Below are 23431 nucleotides of genomic sequence, written 5' to 3' on the forward strand. Positions count from 1 at the left end.
CTAAATGGAATCCATAGGTTATATGTATATGTTACCATGTGCAAATAGCAATGAAAATTAAGGAACACATCATAAATGTGGAAAATGGGGGGATGAATGAAGGAGAAGAGGGAGATGGTGAAAGTCATATAGTGCAGCTAAAGAACATTAAAATTCTCAAAAAACAACCACTAATTTTTTAAAAAATTGCAAATGACAACATTTTGTATAATCTCTGTAATTTTATGCACATTTGAAAGCATTCTGAAAGCTAAATTATATTTAAAAAGCATTTTAAATTAATCCCCATTTCTATGTCCTGGTGCTTGTTATTGATTTTCTAGTGTGGAGTCATGAACTCAAGCTCAGATATGCTAAAGAATGATCTCTGAATGAGTTCACAGTTGCTTAATACAACAACCTTTGACTGGTTGTTACAATATCTCTTTCTTCCTATCAGTAGCTAGTTTCACAATAAACTATGGGTGTTAATAATTTATTTTCCCACACTATAAATTTTAGTTCTCAAGATTTGCTAGAAGCTGAACAGGTAGCTAAGTCTGGAATCATAAGAGCATCTACAAAATTTCTTTGCCATGTCAGACTACCTTTGGTTTGAAGGGATGCCTTTCCCTGGTTTGGGTTATACAAAAGAATTACTTGAAGAAATCCGTGATAAATTTGTGGTGAGAGATGAAGACACAGTCATACTGACTTACCCCAAATCAGGTAAGGAGTTAGTGAGAATGATCCTAAACTATATAAGGAAGGTTAGGACTTGATCCTCATTAATTTAGGCAATGAATGAAATGCTCTCTATATCTGATTATCTAATGTTTAAAATAATTTGTGGGCATGAAGAGCTATGTGTCAGCAGATTTACACTCAGAGAAAGAACTCTCGCTTGATCTGTGTGGTCAGAGGATCAGTTAAACCATGAGAGCAATGGCAGTGAAACCTAAGGCAGACTCTGGCATTGTGTCTCTGTGTGGAAGAGTGAGTGGAAGAGGGAGAAAGATGAGAATTAACAAAAGAAAGAGCATCAGAAGAAAAAAAAGGCCCGGATATAAGAATATGTGGTAGAGACTACAGTGTCATGCAGGTGAATCACCATGCTTGTTGTCCAGACAGTGTAAAGAGTCTTAAATCTCAAGGAACCAAAAAAGAGGCATCATGGGTTTTGGGGAAGGGATGCTTGCAGAGTGGAAGAAGCACTGAACTTTGAGTATGTATTAGGTTGTTAACATGAAAAATACAATAATATAGAAAACCAAGGGCAGCAGAATGCAGGAAACGATTCAGACAGTAACCAGAGAAGAAAGTTGGAAAAATATCCACTCACAGATGAGCATTTAAACACAAATACTAGTGTGTGTGGTAAATAGACAAAAAGGGATTTACTTATCTTAAAAAGAAGGTGTATTCATACACACACTGCAGCATGGATGCATTTCAATGGCATTGCATTTTAAAAAAGGGAGTCAGTCTCAAGGACAGATTTCATGACTGCATCCTTTTGAAATATATAGACTACTCAAATTCACTGCACCCAAATGGAGAATGGTGATGGCTGAGAACTGGAAGAGATGTTCAGTAGGCAAGTAGAGTATATTGAGTATAGTCTTAGTTTTTCCATGCAAAACATTGGGAATTGCTAGATAAATATGTTTTGTACTTACACCATATGTACATGGTGAGCAAAACAGATCTGTGGCTTGGAAATGCTGCACTGTTAATTGTATGGTTGTGTATTCTATTTGAGTCTTTTCACAAGTACTTTGGAAATGAGTGACCATCACTTCTTTTCAGGAACTAACTGGCTAATTGAGATGATCTGCTTGATTCAGACTAAAGGGAATCCCAAGTGGATTCAATCTGTTCCCATTTGGGAACGCTCACCCTGGATAGACAATGAAGAAGGATATCAGTTATTAATCAACAGGAAAGGACCACGCCTCATCACCTCCCACCTTCCCTTCCATATTTTTCCCAGGTCTTTCTTCAGTTCCAATGCCAAGGTCAGTGTCCAGAGGTTGAGAAATTCTTTTTTTAATTGATTTTTATTGAGCTCTACATTTTTCTCTGTTCCCCTTCCTGCCTCTACCTTCCCCTTCAAACCTCCCACAAGGTCCCCATGCTCCAAATTTACTTAGGAGATTTTGTCTTTTTCTACTTTCCATGTAGATTAGATCAATGTAAGTCTCTCTTAGTGTCCTCATTGTTGTATAAGTTCTCTGGTATTGTGGGCTGGTTTTCTTTGCTTTATGATTAAAAACCATCTATGAGTGAGCACATGTGATAATTGTCATTCTGTGTCTGGGTTACCCCACCCAAAATAATGTTTTCTAGCTCCATCCATTTTCCTGCAAAATTCAAGATGTCATTTTTTTTCTGTTTGTAGTACCCCATTGTGTAAATGTACCACATTTTCCTTATCCATTCTTCAGTCAAGGGGCATTTAGAAATTCTTGATCAAAGGTTCACGGAACCTAGTATACCATGACAGGCTCTGCAGCTCTTGCTAAAATACACTCTGATTTTATAGATTAGGGGAGGAAACTGAGATTTCCAAGCATTAGGTGATGCTGGTGTGTCCCCTACTCAGACTGTATCAGAGTAAAAGGATGTCAACCACCACACAGAGATCCTGGGCAGATATATGAGAAAAATGAAGTATCACAGTAGAACTTTCAGGAGCTATATATACAGGCCAAGCAAAGTTAAAATCTTAATGTATAGTGATTATTACTCTTTTGCTGTCATGAAAGTCAATTAGCCAATTTTGATTCCACAAATACCCCATGCACAGTGGGTGAATTAACCAAGGCAGAGTTGCTCATGGAGGAAGCAGTCTGAACAGGCACCAAAGTTCTAACCACGGAGATGGTTCAACAATTATGGCTCATCTCTACCCATTATGTCTTTCTGGTCTAGCTGTTCATTGAGATCAGTAACCATAGGAATCATCACCCATGTCCCAGCTAGAGGAATTCCAGTAGATATCAGAGATATCCATGTTTTGACCATTAATTGTGGTCACACACACACATTATATGTTATATGTGTGTGTATACATATACATATACATACACATACACACACATACATACATACATATATGTATATTCCTAAACACTTAAGTACAACCTGATCAGTCTGTACAATGTTCCTTGAATGTACATTTTCAGGACTGAGCATTTGTTATTGTATACCCAGTTGTTATGATTTTCCCAGTGGAAATTATTTTCTCTAACTCTCTGCATTTCTTAGTTGCCTGTAGGTCTTTTTTTTTTCACCATCGTGGAATGACACATTGGCATTAAGCTCTGCACCATGATTTTTTGAGAGGTATATTTGGTAGTTACAGTTACAGAAACCAATAGGTTTGTCATGTTGCAGATAGATTTAGCACAGTACTAATCACTTTATATATGTAAGATGTCCTTTTCTAGTGGATAGATGGCTCCTTACCCTAAGAGACGTTGATCTTTACAACTTTAGAATCAGTCTTGGATTATTATTGTTGTTGTTGTTTTGTTTTCTACAGTATTAGTCACCTTAGTCAATTGGCTATTACATTTTTCAAAGCATATAAAATTATCAAGAGGATTCTGACTACATATATTTTTATTTATGTATATATTTTGACCAAATAAAAATAATAAATGTTTTAGAAACCTCATGGATATATGTTTGGGATTTCATAATAATTTTACCAGTTAAAAAGTGGTGAATGACTATAGTGACCTTCATGTACATGTTTTTCTATTTTAGATGATCTATGTCATCAGAAATCCCAGAGATGTACTTGTGTCTGGTTATTTTTTCTGGTGTAAGACAAATCTTGTTAAGAATCCAGAGTCACTGAGTACTTACTTTGAATGGTTCCTCAAAGGAAATGGTGAGTGTCCCATTAAATATAGGAACTGGGTAAGGCTCAGGGACATTTTTCAAAGACAAGGTGAGCTATAGATTAGACTGGACTTGAACTTCCTATATAGCTGAGGAAGACCTTGAAACTCTTCTCTTCCTGCATCTTCCTCTTGTGTTCTTAGACTACAAGCACTTACTACCATGTTCTGTTTATTTTATATTGGAGTTCAAACCCAAATGTCATGTAAGTTATCTTACTTAGATACATCTTTAGCCTTTAGTATATTATGTAGTCTTCATCTCTCTTGATCATATATTTCTACAATCAACAAATCTGTGCATTCAAGTTTCATGACCATTTCAAATTTAATTGTGAAGTCTTCCTGTTCTCACACATCTTTGCATAACAGTGCACAGCAACATCTTGCCCCATGGCCCACTATTCTGGCAACATTTGGAATTCTTTCTAGTACTAATGTAGATATTATCATTTTTGGTGGTTTGAATGACAAATGCTCCAAACACTATTTCAAAGCATCAATTGCAATATTTTAGATGACTTATGAGGAACAGCCTTGCTGGTGGAAGTATATTCTGAGTGTGGGCTTTGAGAGGTTAAATACTTAAACCACTTCTAGTTTCTTCCTTCTGTTTCATGATTGTAGTTAAGGAGATGACTCAGAGCTCCCAGTTTCTATAGCCCTGCCTGCTACTTTTCTGCAAGTACCTACTTTACCCCATCTTTTATTCTAATTTTCTAAGTATATAAGCCAAAAATAAGATGTCTCTTCCTTAAGTTCCTTTTGTTCATAGTATTTTATCAGAGCAACAGAAAAATAACACGTGGTTTTATTCCTACAACTCTTCTTATTTGTGGATTTTCTTGTCTTTTTTCACGTGTCTTCCCATATATTAGCCTGACCATACACCATTTTGTTAATATGCAACTTTCCAAATATTTTAAGTCACATTTTCTTATTTGTCTCAAATTTTTTCATAGGCAGGGATTCTTTATACTTTATCCTTTTATAACTTTTGTTGGAATATATCAATTATATACAATAACGTTTTTCATAAATTATATTTCTACACATGTATGTATTTTGACCACAATAATGACACACTAATCCATCTTGTCCTGTTTCTATATTTGCATAACCTTTTCCTCTTTTCAACTATTTCTCCTTTCTACTTTCATGTTCCTTTTCTTCACGTGTGTGTTGTGACACAGTTAGCTATTGTGGTTGCTATAGGCACACAAGTGAGGAGTCATTTACAGAAACATGGACACCTTAACATAGCTACTCTACTGAAAAAGTACTTTCCTTCTACCAGCAATCACTAACTGCATATAGATCCTTAAGAGGGGTTCTCATGAGCACTGGCACCCAAGTTTGCTTAACTGCTTATAAATCCAAAGGGAAGGTGTAGAATCTTAGAAGTACTTGCTATCTCCTTGATAGAATATTAAAGAGCCCAGTCTTGTGTGGGTTGTGTGAAATAATCACTGCTACTATGAGTTAAAGTGTGCTATGACCATGTTATGTCTAGAAGACAGCATTCCACACCACTCTACTCAATCTTTAAGCTCTTATATCATTATTGTATCTTCTTCATCCATGATTCTTAACCCTTTATTGGGTTATTCATTTATAATGATCATTAAAAAGGCACTTATTCTCAGCACTTGGACCAGTTTTGAGTTTGCAAAATTATTTTTGCCCACTATAAGAAGAATCACCTTTGACCATGCTGATAATAGTGATATATAAGAAGAAACACGTCTACTTAGAAGACAAGTTAATGTGCATGTCATGTCCATTTCACAGAAAAACAGTGATGGCTTCTGCACTAGGACCTATTTCTTAGCATGGAGATTCACCTATATTGACTGTACCAAATGTTAACTCTTCTCAATCCAAAAATTATTGGCTACTCTGATACTACAATTGTCATTATTGCACCATTTGGCACACCTTGTAAGGGTATTTAAGTATAGATCACAGTTTCCATAGCTGAGTAGTACTACTGACAACAATCTCCCACTAAGAACCTTCATAATTCCTTCTGGTACTATGAAGACTATTCAGCAGAAAGGTATGTTTCAGCCCATTCCCAGCTTGCTCTCTTTATGTACTGTAACAAGCATATGTGGATGTTTATAGAAATATGGTCTTACCAGCTCATTTTTTTAGTGGGGGGCAACTGACAACAGTGACAATTGCCTTTATTATTTGGATACTTAGACCCTTCATAGGGAGCAACTCCGAGGATGGTATCCCAACACCAGCAATGAAGTTTTCTATGATTTCTATGATTACTGGGGGCAGTATTGTCCACTCACACGAAGTGCTTTGATTTAAACTTTCTAATATTTTTTAAATGATCTTACAAACTAATGTGAAACATGATCAATAAAAACTCTGAGAGAGAAATTGTAATTCAACATAAAGATCTGAAAAGCAAAGCAGGCAGCCACTAGGTCTACCTTGATCTCAGTCCGAAATGGCAATCATGCCTCCAGGAATTTCTGACAGCTGTTTCCTACCATTTTATAATCCTCTCAAGGACTGGAATTAAAGGCATTCACCACTGGGATTAAAGGAATGCACTGCATAGTTTGTATTGCAACTAGTGTGGCTCCCGGGATTAAAGGTGCATGTTATTGTGGCTACTGGGATTAAAGGTTTATGTCATTTCTGGCTGTACAGAGTGGCTATTATACTTTTTCAATCCCCAGGCAAACTTTATTGAAATACAAGTGAAATGGCACTGCACTAATGAGTTTCTGTAAGGAACTTTCATATATTCTTTCATATATTCTTGGTTTTGGTTAATTCTACCCCATATATATATATATATATATATATATATATATATATATATATATATATCTTTGTATAAACACATTCAATCTCATATTTCCTCCCTTCACATTTATACCATATATATTATATATTCTGGAATTTCTCTTTCCTTGAGGTATTTGTTTTTCTTGTTGTCCTTTTAATGGCCCATTTCTAGTGTCCTGTTCTTAATAAGCACATGTTAAACACACTAGTAATTTGGCTATGAGCCAGGGGTTGTGGGCACATGCCTATAATCCCAACACTTGGGAAGAAGAGGCAAATGTATCTCTGTGAGTTTGAGGCCAGCCTGGTCTACATAGTGAGTTCTAGAAAAGCCTCCAAAGCTACAAAGAGAAACCCCATCTTGAAAAAAAAAGGAATTTGGCTATGATAATGTTTGTCAATCTATGACAAGGTTACTTCATTAGGTAAATTTTTTAGTTCCATCTATTTTACTCAGAATTTTATTTTTAAAACTGAATGAAATTTTATTGTATATACCTATTACAATTTCATTATCTATTTTCAATTGATGGTCACGTAGTTTGAATCTGTTTCCTAGCTATTGGGTAGAGAGCTGCAATGAGGACTGATGTTTGAGTACTTTTGCACTTGCATATACCTAAGTATATCATAAAATATACCTAATTTGTATGAGTATATACTTAACACCTGATAGCTGAGTCATATGGAACTTGTGTTTTCATCTTGCTCAAAAGAAAATCCCACAGTAATTTCAATATAAACTGTGTCAGTTTCCCTCACAGTCCTGAGTTCCTTGCTCGTGCTCTCTCTCCTTCTGCTCCTGATTTGGACCTTGAGATTTCAGTCCGGTGCTCCAATGTGGGACTCTGTCTCTGTCTCCTTTCATTGCCTGATGAAGGTTAATATCCAGCAGGATGCCTATATGTTTTTCTTTGGGTTCACCTTCTTATTTAGCTTCTCTAGGATCGCGAATTATAGGCTCAATGTCCTATATTTATGGCTAAAAACCAATTATGAGTCAGTACATCCCATGTTCATCTTTTTGGGTCTGGGTTACCTCACTCAGGATAGTGTTTTTTATTTCCATCCATTTGCATGCAAAATTCAAGAAGTCATTTTTTGTTTTTACCACTGAGTAGTACACTAATATGTATATATTCCACACTTTCTTCATCCATTCTTCCATTGAAGGGAATCTAGGTTGTTTCCAGGTTCTGGCTATCACAAATAATGCTGCTATGAACATAGTTGAACAAATACTTTTGTAGTATGATAGGGCATCTCTTGGGTATATACCCAAGAGTGGTATTGCTGGGTCCTGGGGTAGGTTAATCCCAAATTTCCTGAGAAACCGCCACACTGCTTTCCATAGTGGTTGTACAAGTTTGCATTCCCACCAGCAATGGATGAGTGTACCCCTTATTCGACATCCTCTCCAGTAAAGGCTATCATTGGTGTTTTTTATTTTAGCCATTCTGACAGGTGTAAGATGGTACCCAAAGTTGTTTTGAGTTGCATTTTCCTGATCGCTAAGGAGGTTGAGGATGACCTTAAGTGTCTTTTGGCCATTTGAACTACTTCTGTTGAGAATTGTCTGTTCAGTTCAGTGCCCCATTTTTTAAAAATATTTATTTATTATGTATACAATTTTCTGTCTGTGTGTATCTCTGCAGGCCAGAAGAGGGCACCAGACCTCATTACAGATGGTTGTGAGCCACCATGTGGTTGTTGGGAATTGAACTCAGGACCTTTGGAAGAGCAGGCAATGCTCTTAACCACTGAGCCGTCTCTCCAGCCCATAATGCCCTATTTTTTAATTGGGTTAATTAGCATTTTGATGTCTAGTTTCTTGAGTTCTTTATATATTTTGGAGATCAGACCTTTGTCTGTTGCGGGGTTGGTGAAGATCTTTTCCCAGTCAGTGGGTTGCCTTTTTGTCTTAGGGACAGTGTCCTTTGCTTTACAGAAGCTTCTCAGTTTCAGGAGGTCCCATTTATTCAATGTTGCCCTTAATGTCTGTGCTGCTGGGGTTATACGTAGGAAGTGGTCTCCTGTGTCCATGTGTTGTAGAGTACTTCCCACTTTCTCTTCTATCAGGTCCAGTGTGTTCAGACTGATATTGAGGTCTTTAATCCATTTAGAATTGAGTTTTGTGCATGGTGACAAATATGGATCTATTTTCATTCTTCTACAGGTTGACATCCAGTTCTGCCAGCACCATTTGTTGAAGATGCTCTCTTTCTTCAATTGTATACTTTTAGCTCCTTTATCAAAAATCAGGTGTTCATAGGTTTGTGGATTAAAATCCAGGTCTTCTACTTAATTCCCTTGATCAACTTCTCTGTTTTTATGCCAATACCAAGCTGTTTTCTATACTGAAGCTCTGTAATAGAGTTTGAAGTCTGGGATTGTAATGCTTCCAGACGTTCCTTTATTGTATGAGATTGTTTTGGCTATCCTGGGTTTCTTTGTTTTTCCATGTAGCATTGATTATTGTCCTCTCAATGTCTGTGAAGAATTTTGATGGGATTTTGATGGGGATTGAATCTATAGATTGCTTTTGGGAGAATTGCCATTTTTTTACTATGTTGATCCTTCCAATCCAAGAGCAAGGGAGATCCTTCCATTTTCTGGTATCCTTTTCAATTTCTTTCTTCAAAGACTTAAAGTTCTTTTCAAATAGATCTTTACTTCCTTGGTCAGTTACCCCAAAATATTTTATGCTATTTGTGGCTATTGTGAAAGGTGATGCTTCCCTGAATTTTCTCTCTGCATCCTTATCCTTAGTGTATAGGAGGGCAACTAATATTTTGGAGTTGATCTTGTATCCTGCCACATCACTAAAGGTGTTTATCAGCGTAGGAGTTCTTTGGTAGAGTTTTTGTGGTCATTTATGTATACTATCATATCATCTGCGAATAACGAAAGTTTAACTTCTTCCTTTCCAATTTGAATCCCCTTGATCTCCTTATGTTGTCTTATTGCTATTGCTAGAACTTCAAGTACTATATTGAAGAGGTATGGAGAGAGTTGACATCCTTGTCGTGTTCCTGATTTTAGTGGGATGGCTTTGAGTATCTCTCCATTTAATTTGATGTTAGATGCCAGCTTGCTGTAAATAGCTTTTATTATATTTAGGTATGACCCTTGTATCCCTAATCTCTCCCAGACCTTTATCATTAAGGGATGTTGAATTTTGTCAAATGCTTTTTCAGCATCTAATGAAATGATCATATGGTATTTTTTCCTTCAGTTTATTAATATGATGGATTACATTGATAGATTTTCATATGTTGAACCAGCCCTGCATCTCTGGGATGAAGCCTACTTTATCATGATGGATAATTTTTCTAATGTGTTCTTGGTTTTCGGTTTGAGGATTTTTGCATCAATGTTCATGAGTGAGATAGGCCTGTAATTCTCTTTCTTGGTTGGGTCTTTTTGTGGTTTTGCTATCAGGGTAACTGTAGCTTCATAAAAGGAATTTGGCCATGACTCTTCTGTTTCTATATTGTGAAATACATTAAGGAGTATAGGTATTAGGTCTTCTTGGAAGTTCTGGTAGAATTCTGCATTGAAACCATCTGTTCCTGGGCTTTTTTTGGAAGGGAGGTTTTTGATAACAGTTTCTAATTCTTCGCGACTAACAGGTCTATTTAGATTGTTCACCTGGTCTTGGTTTAACTTTGGTATATGGTACTTACCTTAAAATATGTCCATTTCTTTTGCATTTTCTAGTTTTGTGGCATACAGGCTTTTGTAGTAAGATCTAAAGATTCTCTGAATTTCCTCTGTGTCTGTTGTTATGTCCCCTTTTTCATTTCTGATCTTATTAATTTGCGAGTTCTCTCTCTGATGTTTGATTAGTTTGGATAATGGTTTGTCGATCTTGCTGATTTTCTCCAACAACCACCTTTTTGTTTCATTGATTCTTTGGATTGTTTTCTGTGTTTCTATTTTGTTGATTTCAGCCCTCAGTTTGATTATTTCCAGTCTTCTACTCCTTCTGGGTGAGTCTGCTTCTTCTTCTTCTTCTTCTTTTTTTTTAGAGGTTTCAGGTTTGCTGTTAATTCTCCAATGTGTGATTTCTCTGTTTTTTTTTTTAAATCTGGGCACTTAGTGCTATGAACTTTCCTCTTAGCACTGCTTTCATGCTGTCCCATAGGTTTGAGTAAAGAAACAGCAGTATAGCAAAAGACATTCTAGGGCCAAGCCCTTGGGGCCTTCCTTATCTCTTATTCAACAATCAGAGCTTTGCTTGTGGGTGAACCAATTTCCTGAACCTTTTCTGCCACCTGGTGCTCCTCTGACATGGCTACAAGCAAATGTCACACTGAATACTTTAAATATTGGTTTGATTTTTCTTAGTAAAAATTTGCAGAAAAGTGAAGAATATCAGACAAACCTCACCTTCTTTTCTCCCCACCAGTGGCATATGGATCATGGTTTAACCATACTTGTGCCTGGATGTCCATGAGAAAAATGGACAACATTTTGGTACTGAGCTATGAAGACATGAAAAAGGTAACTAGCATTCTCAAAGCAGCCCCACAATCTCCAGCAACCAACCCCATGCAACACCCCATATTCCTCAATTTCCTCACTCTACCTACTCTGTCAGTGTCAAGCTCATGAGGTACAGAGGGTTCTGCATGTTGGAACAGAATAAACTGGAGATTTCAAAATATTATTAGAAAATATCTAAAATTTTTCAAAATTAAGTAATGACATGCATCTAAATAGGTTGATATGCCATTACCTTATTTGATCATTGCAGATTTTATTTGATTGAAACGCACAACTGAATGTTATAAACATGTTTAAATCCTATGTGTGTCTCTCAAATAGCTCTTATTTTAGAAACTAAAAAATATTCCTGGAAGGGTGTCACATAATTGTAAACCTAGTACTGGGAAACAGAGACAGATTCAGAGATCATCTTTGGATGTTGGGTTTGAGGTTAACCTTGGTTATAAGAGACATTGTTTCTAAAGACCATTTGATAGAAATATTTTTAAGTTATAGGTGAAAGGTATTACAGATAAAGATAACAATTGTACTTTTACTGAGCAAGAAAAAATTACACTGATCACAATCTCTATGGGAGAAAACATTTGACCACCCTGAGTAGTGTTCAAAAACTTATCTAAGGCGGAGACGAAGCAGTCTTACAGCCACTTTTTACCTATAGAAATAGACTCTGGTGACGATGAAGGTTACTGATAGTTCTAGCTTCTTTGGTTTTTTAAAATTTTTTTCTTATTTTTATTATTCAAATCAATTTTTAAAATTTAATCATATTTTGATCATACTTTTTCCCTTTCACAATTCCTTCCAAATATTCTCTACCTCTTTACCCACCTAACTGTAAGATCCTTCTCAAAAAAACAAACAAAAACAATAAAACAAATCTCCCCTCACAAAATAAAGCAATACCTTACAAGAAAAAAAATATAAAACCATAGAACTATAACGAAATACATGCACCCATACGCATACACACAAACTGTGGAGTCTATTATCTCTTCATCAACTACTCCTGAATATGAAGACTTCCCTGAAGTGGTTGATATATACAGTGCTACTGCATTGCAGAAAACTGATTTTCCCAGAAGATATAAATGACAGTACACCTTTACCTGGTGGCTAAATTTTCATTCATTCATTTTTTTTGAAAAATATAACAAATGAAATACAATATGAAGAAACAATAGTATCACCTCAGAGTTTAAACAAGGCAAACCAACAGAATGAAAACAACTTAGAGAAGGCACAAGCAAAGACTAACATATTTACACACGTGAGTTCAGGAAGCTCACAAAAACACCAAAATTAAAGCCCTAATATATAAGCAAAGGACTGGTGCAGTCTAATGTGATACTTTGCACGCTGCTAGAGTCTGTGGGTTCATATGAACTTTACCTATGTTGATGAGGAATGCCTTGTTTTCTTGGCGTCTTCCCTCCTGTCTGGCTCTCACACCCTTTCTTTCTTTCTTTCTTTCTTTCTTTCTTTCTTTCTTTCTTTCTTTTTTTCTTCCTTCCTTCCTTCCTTCCTTCCTCCCTTCCCCCTTCCTCCTCCTCCTCCTCCTCCTCTTCCTTCTTCTTCTTCTTCTTCCTCCTCCTCCTTTTCTTTTTCCTCCTACTTCTCTCCCCTTCTCCTCCTCCTCCTTCTTCTTCCTTTTCTCTAAGCTCTAAAGGGAGAGTTTTGGTGGATACTTACCATGTATGGCTGATTGTTCAAAAGTATCTCAGTCTCTGTATTGTCTGTCTGTGGATATCTATATTTGTTCCCAACTGCATTGGGAGAAAGCTTCTATGAAGCTGTCTGAATAAACACTAATCTGAGTATACCAAAATATCTTTAGGAGTCATGCTGTCACTAAATTTTTAGACCAGTATTATTTGGCTTTACCCCTAGTTTCCCAGGTTATCTAGTCTCTGCTCATCAAAGCACTGTCAGGTATGGGTTCTGTCTTGAGAAGCAATCTTTAAATGAAGTCAGTCACTGGCTGGTTATTCCCATGAGCTTTGTGACACCATTGCACTAGTATATCTTGCAGTTAGAACACCATTGTAGATCAAAGGATTTTTGGCTGGTTTCATGTTTATATTTCTTTTTTAGTAGCATGCAGAATCCATTCCTGTAAGAAAGATGCTGGAAAGTATGAGTGAAAGTTTTATGTAGTCATCAGTCCAGCATCTCCATATCCAATGAGTTGTAAAGGTATTGTCTTCAATTGAACTTGCTGTCAGTTTTTTTGAGAACAACCTATAATCTCAGCAATAGCCTGTGTTGTTTAGGGGTTCTCAGGGGATAACTTTGGCAAACAAATCAACTAGATCTAACCCAATCTCAGTACTGGAAGCTTCCTTTGGTGATAAGAGATGGCCATTTGGGACCGTCTCACCCAATACAAGTTTATATCCTTTAGATTTCTTTCGTGTGTGTGTGTGTGTGTGTGTGTGTGTGTACATACATACATATTTTAGGAAGTTTCTGCTGTAATAGGCTGTATATATGTTTTATGAATTGTTTCTTAACTTTAGCAGTCTAATTCCATACTCCGTTCCTCAAGTCTCTCTCCTTTCTCCCTCCCCACTTGATCTTCCCATTCTAGCTCTTAACTATCCATCCATAGTTTATCCTCTATGTTTAGATTTTTTATTATTTTGCAATAAGGGGATTTTCTTTACCTTTCCAATCTATTTGGTGTTCTGTCGGCTACTTTTACTTTGATAGGTATCTACTTCTTTAAGCAGGAAAATTTTCTTCTATGATTTTGTTGAAAATGTCTTCTGTGCCTTTGACCTGGGTTTTACTTCAACCTCCACTATTAAATTATTAGGTTTGGATTTTTCATAGTGTAACAAATATTCTGATTGCTTTGTGATGGGAGCTTTTAGGTTTAACTTTTCCTTTAACAAATGTATCTATTTCTTCTATGTTGTCTTCAATGCCTGAGATTCTCTTGACCATCTCTTATAGTCTGTTCATGAAGCTCACCTATGAGGTTCCTGTTGTGTTCCTAGGGTTTTTTTTTTTCAGATTTTCTTCACTCTGGGTTTTCTTGATTGATTCTGTGTCTACTTTTACGCCTTGAATTTTTTTAATATTATTCCACTGTTGGTATTTTCATAGATTTCTTTGGGCAATTTGTTCATTTCATCTTTTAGGATCTCTATCATCACCATACAGGCTGTTTAAAAGTTTCTACTTGTTCTACAGCTATGTTGGAAAACTAGGAGCCTGCTGTAGTAGGGTGACTGGGCTCTAGTGGAGACATTCTGTCCGGGATATTATTAATTGTGTTTTTAGGGTGTTGCATAGCAGCTGGTATCGGTAAATTGGAATTATAGGTGATGATATCTGGTCCTGTCTTTGTTCAGTTGGTGATTCTTTCCTTATTTTTTGTTGCCCTGACTGGTACTTATTTGTTGCTGTGTGTTGTCTGGTAGGAAATTTTTTCTGGGATCCTAATAAGTGTGACCCCTGGAGATTCCAGGTAAAATGTGTTTCTAGATATGGAAAGATGACTCTTAGGAATGGAGATGGGCTAGGAGGGGGCAGAAAAATTAAGTTCACAGAAGAGAAGACATCTGAGTTTTCCATGAGATCTGCTTAGTTAGTCACTGGGGAAGGACACTGACAGGCTACAACAGAAGTTTTGTTATAAAGCTGTGAGTGAGACTGGGCTTTAGACTTGGAAGGATGGAGGGAGAGATGAAGATCTGTAGTTAACCTACTTGCTTTTCTAGTTAGAGTGGCCTATGCCTTCTTAGGGGGTGTCTTCAGGATTTTAGGGCTAGAAGAAAGCAATTGATAGGGAGAATAAACTTTGGAGTATAAGATTGAAGACATCCACTTGCAAATGGGGCATTTGAGGGAGGTCAGCTGCTTAAGGTGTTAAACATAAAGCTGAGAATGAGATTAAGAAACTGGATTTGGAAAAGCAAATGGAGAGATGAAAATCAGGATTTAACCTATGTGCTTCCTTGTCCAGCTTGGGCTGTGGTTTCCCAGGGATGCTTGATGGAGTTGGGGTGTGGTACAAAGCAATCTGTTGGGGTAGAGCTGTTGCGAGGTGTCTGTGAGTTCCACTAGAGAAGTAGTTCACTAATGCGGGTGTTCTGTTGTGGAGCTGGGGATCAGACAGGATCTTTGGACTCAAATGAATGAAGAGGAAATAAAGATTTCTAGTTATCTTAGCTCTTCCATGGCCATAGTAGTCTCTGATTTCCCAAAGACGGCCTGTTGGAGTTGGGGATTGGGATGGTGCAATGAGTTGGAGGAATAAGGTTAAAAGAAGATCCATTGGATCCATTCTAGATGGGGGTGTTGCCATGGATTTTCTGTGGCATTACTGGGGATGAGACTAGGGATTTCTATGTGTATGAGGACAGGGAATGTTCAAGATCTTCAGTCAGTCTACTTAACTTCCCTGGCAGGAATCATGAAAACAATTTTTAATGAAAAATATTTAGGAGCAACAAACCAGGAAAATTAGATTATTCAAAAGGAACTTGATCTTGTTTTTCTTCAAGGAACAGAAAGTTTCCTTGTAAATAGCAAAAACAAAAACTTCTTTGCCTTTTGTCAAATCATTTTTCACTTAATAAAATTCAATATTCCCCAGAAATCTTCATACTCAGCTGTCTGTGCTTTGTGGTAGTTCAGTTTCCCATAAATCTGTCCAACCATTCAATACATTATATTTTATTACCATCATGGTTGTTTACCTTCCCATGATATGTTGATTTAATTGGTAATAAAACATGTAATAACTATTTTGAGCCAATAGTACCTTTACGGGCCCAGGAAAGGGGCTAGAATTCAAAGCAAAGTCTTCAGTATTCCGAGATTCTGTCTTGCTATGACAATCTCCTATGATTAAGGCAGTTGTGCTATTGCACAGTTATAGTTCTAGTATATGGGTATCTGATGTAGGAAAATGGTGAATATGATGCCCATCTAAGTTATAGCCCAAGATCATACCTTAAAACAAAATAGTATCTCCAAAAATACCCCCCATGATAATTATTTTTATTTATTTTATTTTTTTATAAATTTATTTATTTATTAAAGATTTCTGTCTCTTCCCCGCCACCGCCTCCCATTTCCCTCCCCCTTCCCCAATCAAGTCCTCCTCCCTTGTCAGCCCAAAGAGCAATCAAGGTTCCCTGCCCTGTGGGAAGTCCAAGGAACCCCCACCTCCATCCAGGTCTAGTAAGGTGAGCATCCAAACTGCCTAGGCTCCCACAAAGCCAGTACATGCAGTAGAATCAGAAACCCATTGCCATTGTTATGCAAGTATTGTAAAGCTATGTCACTCTCAGTTTCCCATAGGAGACATTATTGCATGGTGTAAACGTTAACCTCTCTCAAATTATTTGTGCACATTGCCATCAATCCAATTTATCATTGTCTACAAATACTTTTAGAAGTTACTTTAAACATCTTAGGGCAGGTTGGGTATGGTGGTGCACACCTTTAATGCCAGAACTTAGTAAAATCATGTAGGTTGATCTCTGACCTCTTTGAACTTGAAGTCAATCTAGTCTACATAGTAAATTTAATACACCGAGGCAGAGCTCTGTAGTGAGACCTTGTCTCAAGAAAAAGACATCCCAGTTCATTTAGTAGGCATGTTGGCACACACGTGTGAACACACAGAGATGGAAGCAGAAGGATCAGATGTTCAAGGTCCCCATCTATTACCAAGTAAGTTTGAGTATAGCCTTAATTATATGAGATCCTCTCTCTAACGCCCTCTCCTCTATATAAGAAATTCTAACCTCTATCTTTTAGGGCCAGAGATCAACAAGTCCATACAATATATAAATGCTATGTGTAACTCCTGTTCTTTCTACATGGCCTGTTTCTTTCCTAAACTTTCAATGTTTTCTCATTTCTTTCTTCATGTTCCTTTTTTCCATCCGCCATCTATATTTCCCTTCTGTGTATCTATTCTGTCAGTGTTTTCTGTTTATTACCCTCATTTTGTTTTCCTCTTCTTTTAGGACACAAGGAAAATCATAGAGAAGATCTGTGACTTCCTAGGAAAGAAATTAGAGCCAGATGAACTCGATCTGGTCCTCAAGTACAGCTCCTTTCAAGCAATGAAAGAAAATAAAATGTCCAATTTTAGCCTCATCACGGAAGATGAGGTTACTAACGGATTGGTCCTCCTGAGAAAAGGTGAAGAAATTTTCTAGCTTCAAAATATGTCAGAACAGCCAGGTGGTGGTGGCGCACGCCTTTAATCCCAGCACTTGGGAGGAAGAGGCAGGCGGATCTCTGTGAGTTCGAGGCCAGCCTGGTCTACAAGAGCTAGTTCCAGGACAGGCTCCAAAACCACAGAGAAATCCTGTCTCGAAAAACCAAAAAAAAAAAAAAATGTCAGAACAAGTAGAGGTCTTGTTGCTCCAATAAGACTCTAAGGAATACTTGGGAACGTTTCAGAACTCATTGTTCATTACATCATGGTTTTTCACAGACCTTACTGGGGAATATTTTGGTGGTGAATATGTGGTCCTCAGGAACTCTGAAAAAAATGGATTTTTTTTCTGTAGGTACATATTAGGATTGCAGATGGTTGTGTGCAATACCAATACCCTCATTGTGAAACAAAAGTGTAGATATGTTGCAATGAGGCTTTGTAAGCCTCTGTGTATCTTATACCTCAACTCTAAAGAAAATGTTTAATCCAGGGATCAAAGATATATCTAGGATGATGGTCACAGAAAACACTTCCATTAATGGCTGAATAAGATGTTTAACATGCTAAGATTGCTGAAACACTTCCATCTGAGAATAGGTCTCATAAAGACTAAGCAAATTATTCACACAAGTGTTATAATCTGAAACAATTTGGCAATCTAAATTTGAACTGCTTTAGGCTTGGGAGTACTCAGTTTATTCTAAACTGTCTCCCCTGGAATGGGATTAGCCAGCTTCTCTACATCTGGATATCCTGTCTGTGTGGGGAAGACTGTGGTTATGGTTTCATAGTTGTAAACTTGAGGAGTAACTTTGCCAGAGTGAATCACACCTGGAGTATCATCTATATTTAATTAGCAGATAATAGGTGATATGAGACTCAGGTTTAAAGAAGCATAAGTCAGATGTCAGTTCTTTGGGGATGAGTAAAGAACTTGGGTATAATCTGGCAGTGGTGGTGCATGACTTTAATCCCAGCACTTGGGAGGCAGATGCAAGTGAATCTCTAAGCTCGAACCCAGTCTGGTCTACAGAGTTAGTTCCAGGATACCTAGGGCTGTTACACAGAGAAACCCTGACTTGAAAAAAAAAAGAAATTTGGGTATATATGTAGGAAGTGAAGAATAATGGATTGAATATTCTTCTCCCAGTAATTTGCATGCTTCAGCCTTAACCTTCAGTTCTCCTCCATCACACAGTGTGAGGTTTAGATCTTATAATATAAGGACATCAGCGATAGATAGATAGGTAGATAGATAGATAGATAGATAGATAGATAGATAGATAAGTTTAAGTGGTTAACAGGTTTCATTTAATCCATTACTCCTGGTGTCCTTACAAGAGAGAGTTTGGACGCAGTTTTGACAACAAAAACATGTCTCCTCAAGAATTTGGTCATCTATACACTGAAGACTGAGGCCTCTGGAAGAATCCACTGCTTTTGAAAGATAATATCCCATTCCTGTGTGCTGGACTCTGTGGAGACAGAGTTCTCTGAACTAGAAATGAAGGTCTCACATAAGAAGTCTCTCATTTCCTATATCAGATTGTTCCCCTTTTAATCTTGAAATTATGAACAGATCAAATATTAATTCTAAAATTAATTCATTACTTACCATTATGTACCTAATTCCCTAGATCATAATACATGAAAAGCTGTGTTAAGTGTTATGCTGGCCTTAACCTGGAGGAATTCTGTAGACCTGTTTTCATTGTCCTTTAGTTGCATTTCTCAGGACATATAAAATACCTTCTCTTGCCTCTGAAGAGCTGGTCCTTACCTGAGAGACTAAACCATTTGACCAAGTGGGGTTAATCTGGTTTTAAACATCAAGCCATAATTTTCCACAAACAATTTTGTTGATTATGGCTCTATATTTAGATACTGCAGGAAATAAAGACCAGAAAGATTACCATCCTTGTTCACTGGTTAGTTGACAGAACTTTTATAAAGACATTATCACAATCAAAATATGTGATAAAAAGTCTTCTGACAAACTTCAAATATTTTAGATTTTTTCCATGACAGAGTTCTCGAGTCATTAATAATTTTCACTGGTGTCCTGAGAAGACATTAATCTGAGACACAGAGGGAAGAAGACCTAGGGAGAAGCCCACTATCTACAGGCCAATAAGAACCAAGGGATGGTCTGGATAACAACCTTTTGTGATACCTGCAGTCTCCAGATCTATGAGCAAACTTCTTTCCAACAAGAGTTAAGTCACCACACATTAGGGTTATCCTTTCCCATAGCTAGCCAGAGATTGAGGGAATTTTTAGAAAGAACAAATAAAGAGAAATGTATCCATATTAAGTGTACAGGATATTGGCAAAGTTGGACTCAGAACTTCATGTGTGTATCTGCAAAAACATGCTTCTCTCATTTGGACTGATACATTCCAGTGGGCACCATATTGAATTTTCTGAGATTCAGGTAGCTCAGCATCTAATCTGGCTTATCAGGCATCAGACATGCTTTGGGAAGCAATAACAAAGTTTGCTCTAGTAATGAAGATAATGATGAAGCTGAGAGTAGCAATGGATGCTGATAGATTCCCATTTTAACAGATTAGACTTGTATGGTCACATCAATCAATGAGATATTATTTGAATATGGTATACCAATAATTACCATTTAATTAAGAATATTTTATATTTTCTTTAATTATACTACTGTAAATTAAAGTTACCTTACATGATAAATAAGGAATGGAAGGTGATAAGGTAAAGCATGACTTCTATTGTCAATCTTTTTGGCTTCAAATTCACATTCATCATTATCACACTGGGTAACATCTCAAAGACTAATTTTTTTCCTCATGAACAAAATGAGGACAAGACCAGTATCTTCCTCACTAATTCATGAATGCTTTCATTAGTTCCATACTGAGTATATGGTATTAAATGATATGATTTGATAAATGAAGCTTTTGGTGATATAAGTTTCCTTTTCAAATATATTAGATATTAGATAAATTAGTTATTTCAGGCTTATCTTATTTCAGGGTTTATCTTCCTGTTGTACATGTGAATTGATGTGGGAGTGTCATATATCAATCTGTTGATTTCATTGGTTAAGCAATAAAGAAACTGCTTGGCCCTGTGGGTGGAGTAAACAGAACAAAATGCTGGGAGGAAGAGGAAGTGAGGTCAGACTCCACAGCTCTCCTCTCGGGAGCAGACGCCTGAGAGAGACGCCATGCCCCGCTCCCGGGCAGACACACGCCGTGAAGCAAGCCACTAGGTTAGACATGCTGAACCTTTCCCGGTAAGACCGGTACTCACCGATTATTAGAGATGGGTTGATCGGGATAACAGAATTAGCCAGTAAGGGCTAGGGCTAAAGGGCCAAGCAGTGTTTAAATGAATACAGCTTGTGTGTTGTTATTTCGGGCATAAGCTAGCCGTGCAGGCGGCCGGGGTGCTGGGAACGCAGCCCCGCCACCCCTATTACTACAGTGAATGAATGAGTGTGGTCCTATACAAAAAGAAAATGTGCCAAAGTATTACAGCTATGAAATAAAATAGAACAAGAATGAGGACTACAGAATTCTACTTGGAAGGAAGATAGGAAGAAGTGGTCATAGTGACATAAATAAGGAAAAATGTACTAAAAGCAACTATATGGAACACAACCACACTTTAGCGTGAAGGAACACAATACAATGAAATGTGAGCAGTTGGATAATACGGCATCTCAAATGACAAAATTAAAGGCATACTAGAATGAAGTGATGAATCATGTAAATATTCATGCATTATCAAACACCAAACTGACTGAAGACAGTAATCTTGGAATGTTCTTGGCTTGCAGTATCTGGGTATCCTGCATCAGATGGAAGCATTAAATAATTTGAATGTAGCTCCCAACAGTGTGTTTCTCAAGTTCAAAGAGATCTAATGTAGTAGGAGCGGCGGGCTGCGTCCCGCCACCCAGCTAGCTTTATACCCAAAATAATTACACAGAAACTGTATTTTTTAAACACTGCTTGGCCCATGAGTTCTAGCCTCTTATTGGCTAACTCTCATGTCTTGATTAGCCCATTTCTATTAATGTGTGTAACACCATGAGGTGGTGGCTTACCGGGAAGGATCTTAACCTGTGTCCATCTTGGAGAGGAGAGCTATAGAGTCTGCCTGACTCTGCTTCTTTCTCCCAGCATTCTGTTCAGTCTACTCCACTTACCTATGTTCTGACCTATCAGGCCAAGCAGTTTCTTTATTAATTAACCAACAAAACAACAGATAGATAGAAGATCCACCTACATCAATCTGATGCCTCAAATCTCTGTAGACACCTGCATTCACTTGTGCCTATACACACATAATTAAAATTAATGTTAAAAGATGTTTTAAAGTTGATTGCATGCTTTGCAGAATTTTTACACTTAATACTAAAACTTAGAAAGAACAATTTAAGTCTGCTTTGAAAATTGAGATAAGAAACTTTTTTGGGTTGGATAGTGTGATGGAAGCAGAAATAACTGAAAGACTAATAATCTGGACATAGAGAAGTTAGAGCTATTGTTGATGTTGTTAACTTGTGTCATTGATAGGTTGGGATAAGAGAAGGTGAGACATTATTTCTGTAGAGGTAAAAGTCTGATGCACATTATTTCAAAGAATAAGAAGTGTGCTCCACAGAGTTACTGATGGTTCCACTTTATTAACTATGGGGTCCTTGTCAAGCAGATGGTAACAGCATGTGAAGGAGTGAGAACCGTATTAAGAACATCATTAACTCATCTATGTGTTTGCTTCACATTTTCCAGGCATGACTGGGGACTGGAAGAATCACTTTACAGTAGCCCAAGCTGAAGCTTTCAACAAGAAATTCCAAGAGAAAATGGCTGGTTTCCCTCCAGGGTTGTTCCCATGGGAATAAGTTCTTAAAACTTTTAAATAATGTAAGGACAGTGGGGTTTATCTTCCTGTTGTTGTACATGTGAATGACTGAGTGTGGTCATATAATAAATAATGTTACTGTATTTTGGAGTATTTTTTAATAATTGGTAGTAGCAGTAGTAGTGGAGTAATGGAGTAGTGGCAGCTTTATTGTGTGTGTGTGTGTGTGTGTGTGTGTGTGTGTGTACAAATTTCTATGTGTAGTGTCTTTAAAGGCCAGATTATTGCATTGGTTCTCATGAAATTGCAGTTACATGATGCAGTAACTCAGTTGCTTTGAGTACTAGGAACTGAATTCGGGTACTAAATAAGGAAATAGCTCTTGAACTATGAGTCATCTCTCCAGACCTAATCATGCTTGAGCCATAAAATATTTGATTTGTTTTTATTATTACTGGTTTGTTATACTTTATCAGCTAACTCCAATTTTCTTTATGGAATTCTAGCTTTAAAACAATCATTGTAGTCAGGCGGTGGTGGCGCACGCCTTTAATCTCAGCACTTGGGAGGCAGAGGCAGGCTGATCTCTGTGAATTTGAGGCCAGCCTGGTCTACAAGAGCTAGTTCTGGGCCGGGCTCCAAAGCTACAGAGAAACCCTGTCTCAGAAAAAACAAAAGATAGATAGATAGATAGATAGATGATGGATGACAAAAATCCTTGTAATATTATAAAAATAATAAAAGCTACAAGAAAATATAAGTGATTTTTACTCTGGGACATTTAGGTTAAATAAATAAACAATTTATATTTATAGAGAATTTAAAACTTCATTCATATAGCCTATGATGTAAGAAATTTATAAAATTACATTTATGTTCAGTATTTTTTACCTGTTTATCACTTTTTCTCCTTTTCAGTAATTTTTAGTGGGTGTGTAGAGGTAGGCTGCTTGTATGTTCTTGGCTGCCCAGAAGTGAAATGATCACACAGAAACTATACTAATTAAAACACTTCTTTGCCCAATAGCTAATGCATATTTCTAGCTCACTCTTATCTCTTAAATTAACCTGTTTCTGTTATTTTATATTTTACCATGAGGCTCATAGCCTACCTGGAAGTTTCAAGGTGGAGGCTTGCATTTTTTTCTTCTGGCAGCTCCATGGCTTCTCTCGACTCTGC

The 23431-nt window shown here is 37.1% G+C and overlaps 1 protein-coding gene across 1 annotated transcript; it reads left to right on the plus strand.

Annotated features, from left to right (window-relative positions):
• The first annotated feature begins 509 nt into the window (after positions 1-509).
• LOC121449541 (sulfotransferase 2A1-like) lies at positions 510-22394 on the plus strand. Its single transcript, XM_041654034.1, has 6 exons — positions 510-708; positions 1789-1997; positions 3754-3880; positions 11116-11210; positions 17207-17384; positions 22179-22394. The coding sequence occupies exons 1-6, from the start codon at positions 576-578 to the stop codon at positions 22289-22291; spliced, it is 855 nt and encodes a 284-aa protein (XP_041509968.1). The 5' UTR covers positions 510-575; the 3' UTR covers positions 22292-22394.
• The last annotated feature ends 1037 nt before the right edge of the window (positions 22395-23431 follow it).

Source organism: Microtus oregoni, unplaced genomic scaffold (assembly GCF_018167655.1).
Source record: "Microtus oregoni isolate MIOR12 unplaced genomic scaffold, Mior012 000006F_ref0000085, whole genome shotgun sequence".
Classification (NCBI taxonomy): domain Eukaryota; kingdom Metazoa; phylum Chordata; class Mammalia; order Rodentia; family Cricetidae; genus Microtus; species Microtus oregoni.

Excerpts from the sequence above, each read along its gene's own strand:
- LOC121449541 (XM_041654034.1), top strand. The coding sequence starts at position 576 with ATGTCAGACTACCTTTGGTTTGAAGGGATGCCTTTCCCTGGTTTGGGT. Across the intron at positions 3,881-11,115 it reads ATGGTTCCTCAAAGGAAATG|TGGCATATGGATCATGGTTT; the intron begins GTGAGTGTCCCA and ends TCTCCCCACCAG. Across the intron at positions 11,211-17,206 it reads GCTATGAAGACATGAAAAAG|GACACAAGGAAAATCATAGA; the intron begins GTAACTAGCATT and ends CTCTTCTTTTAG.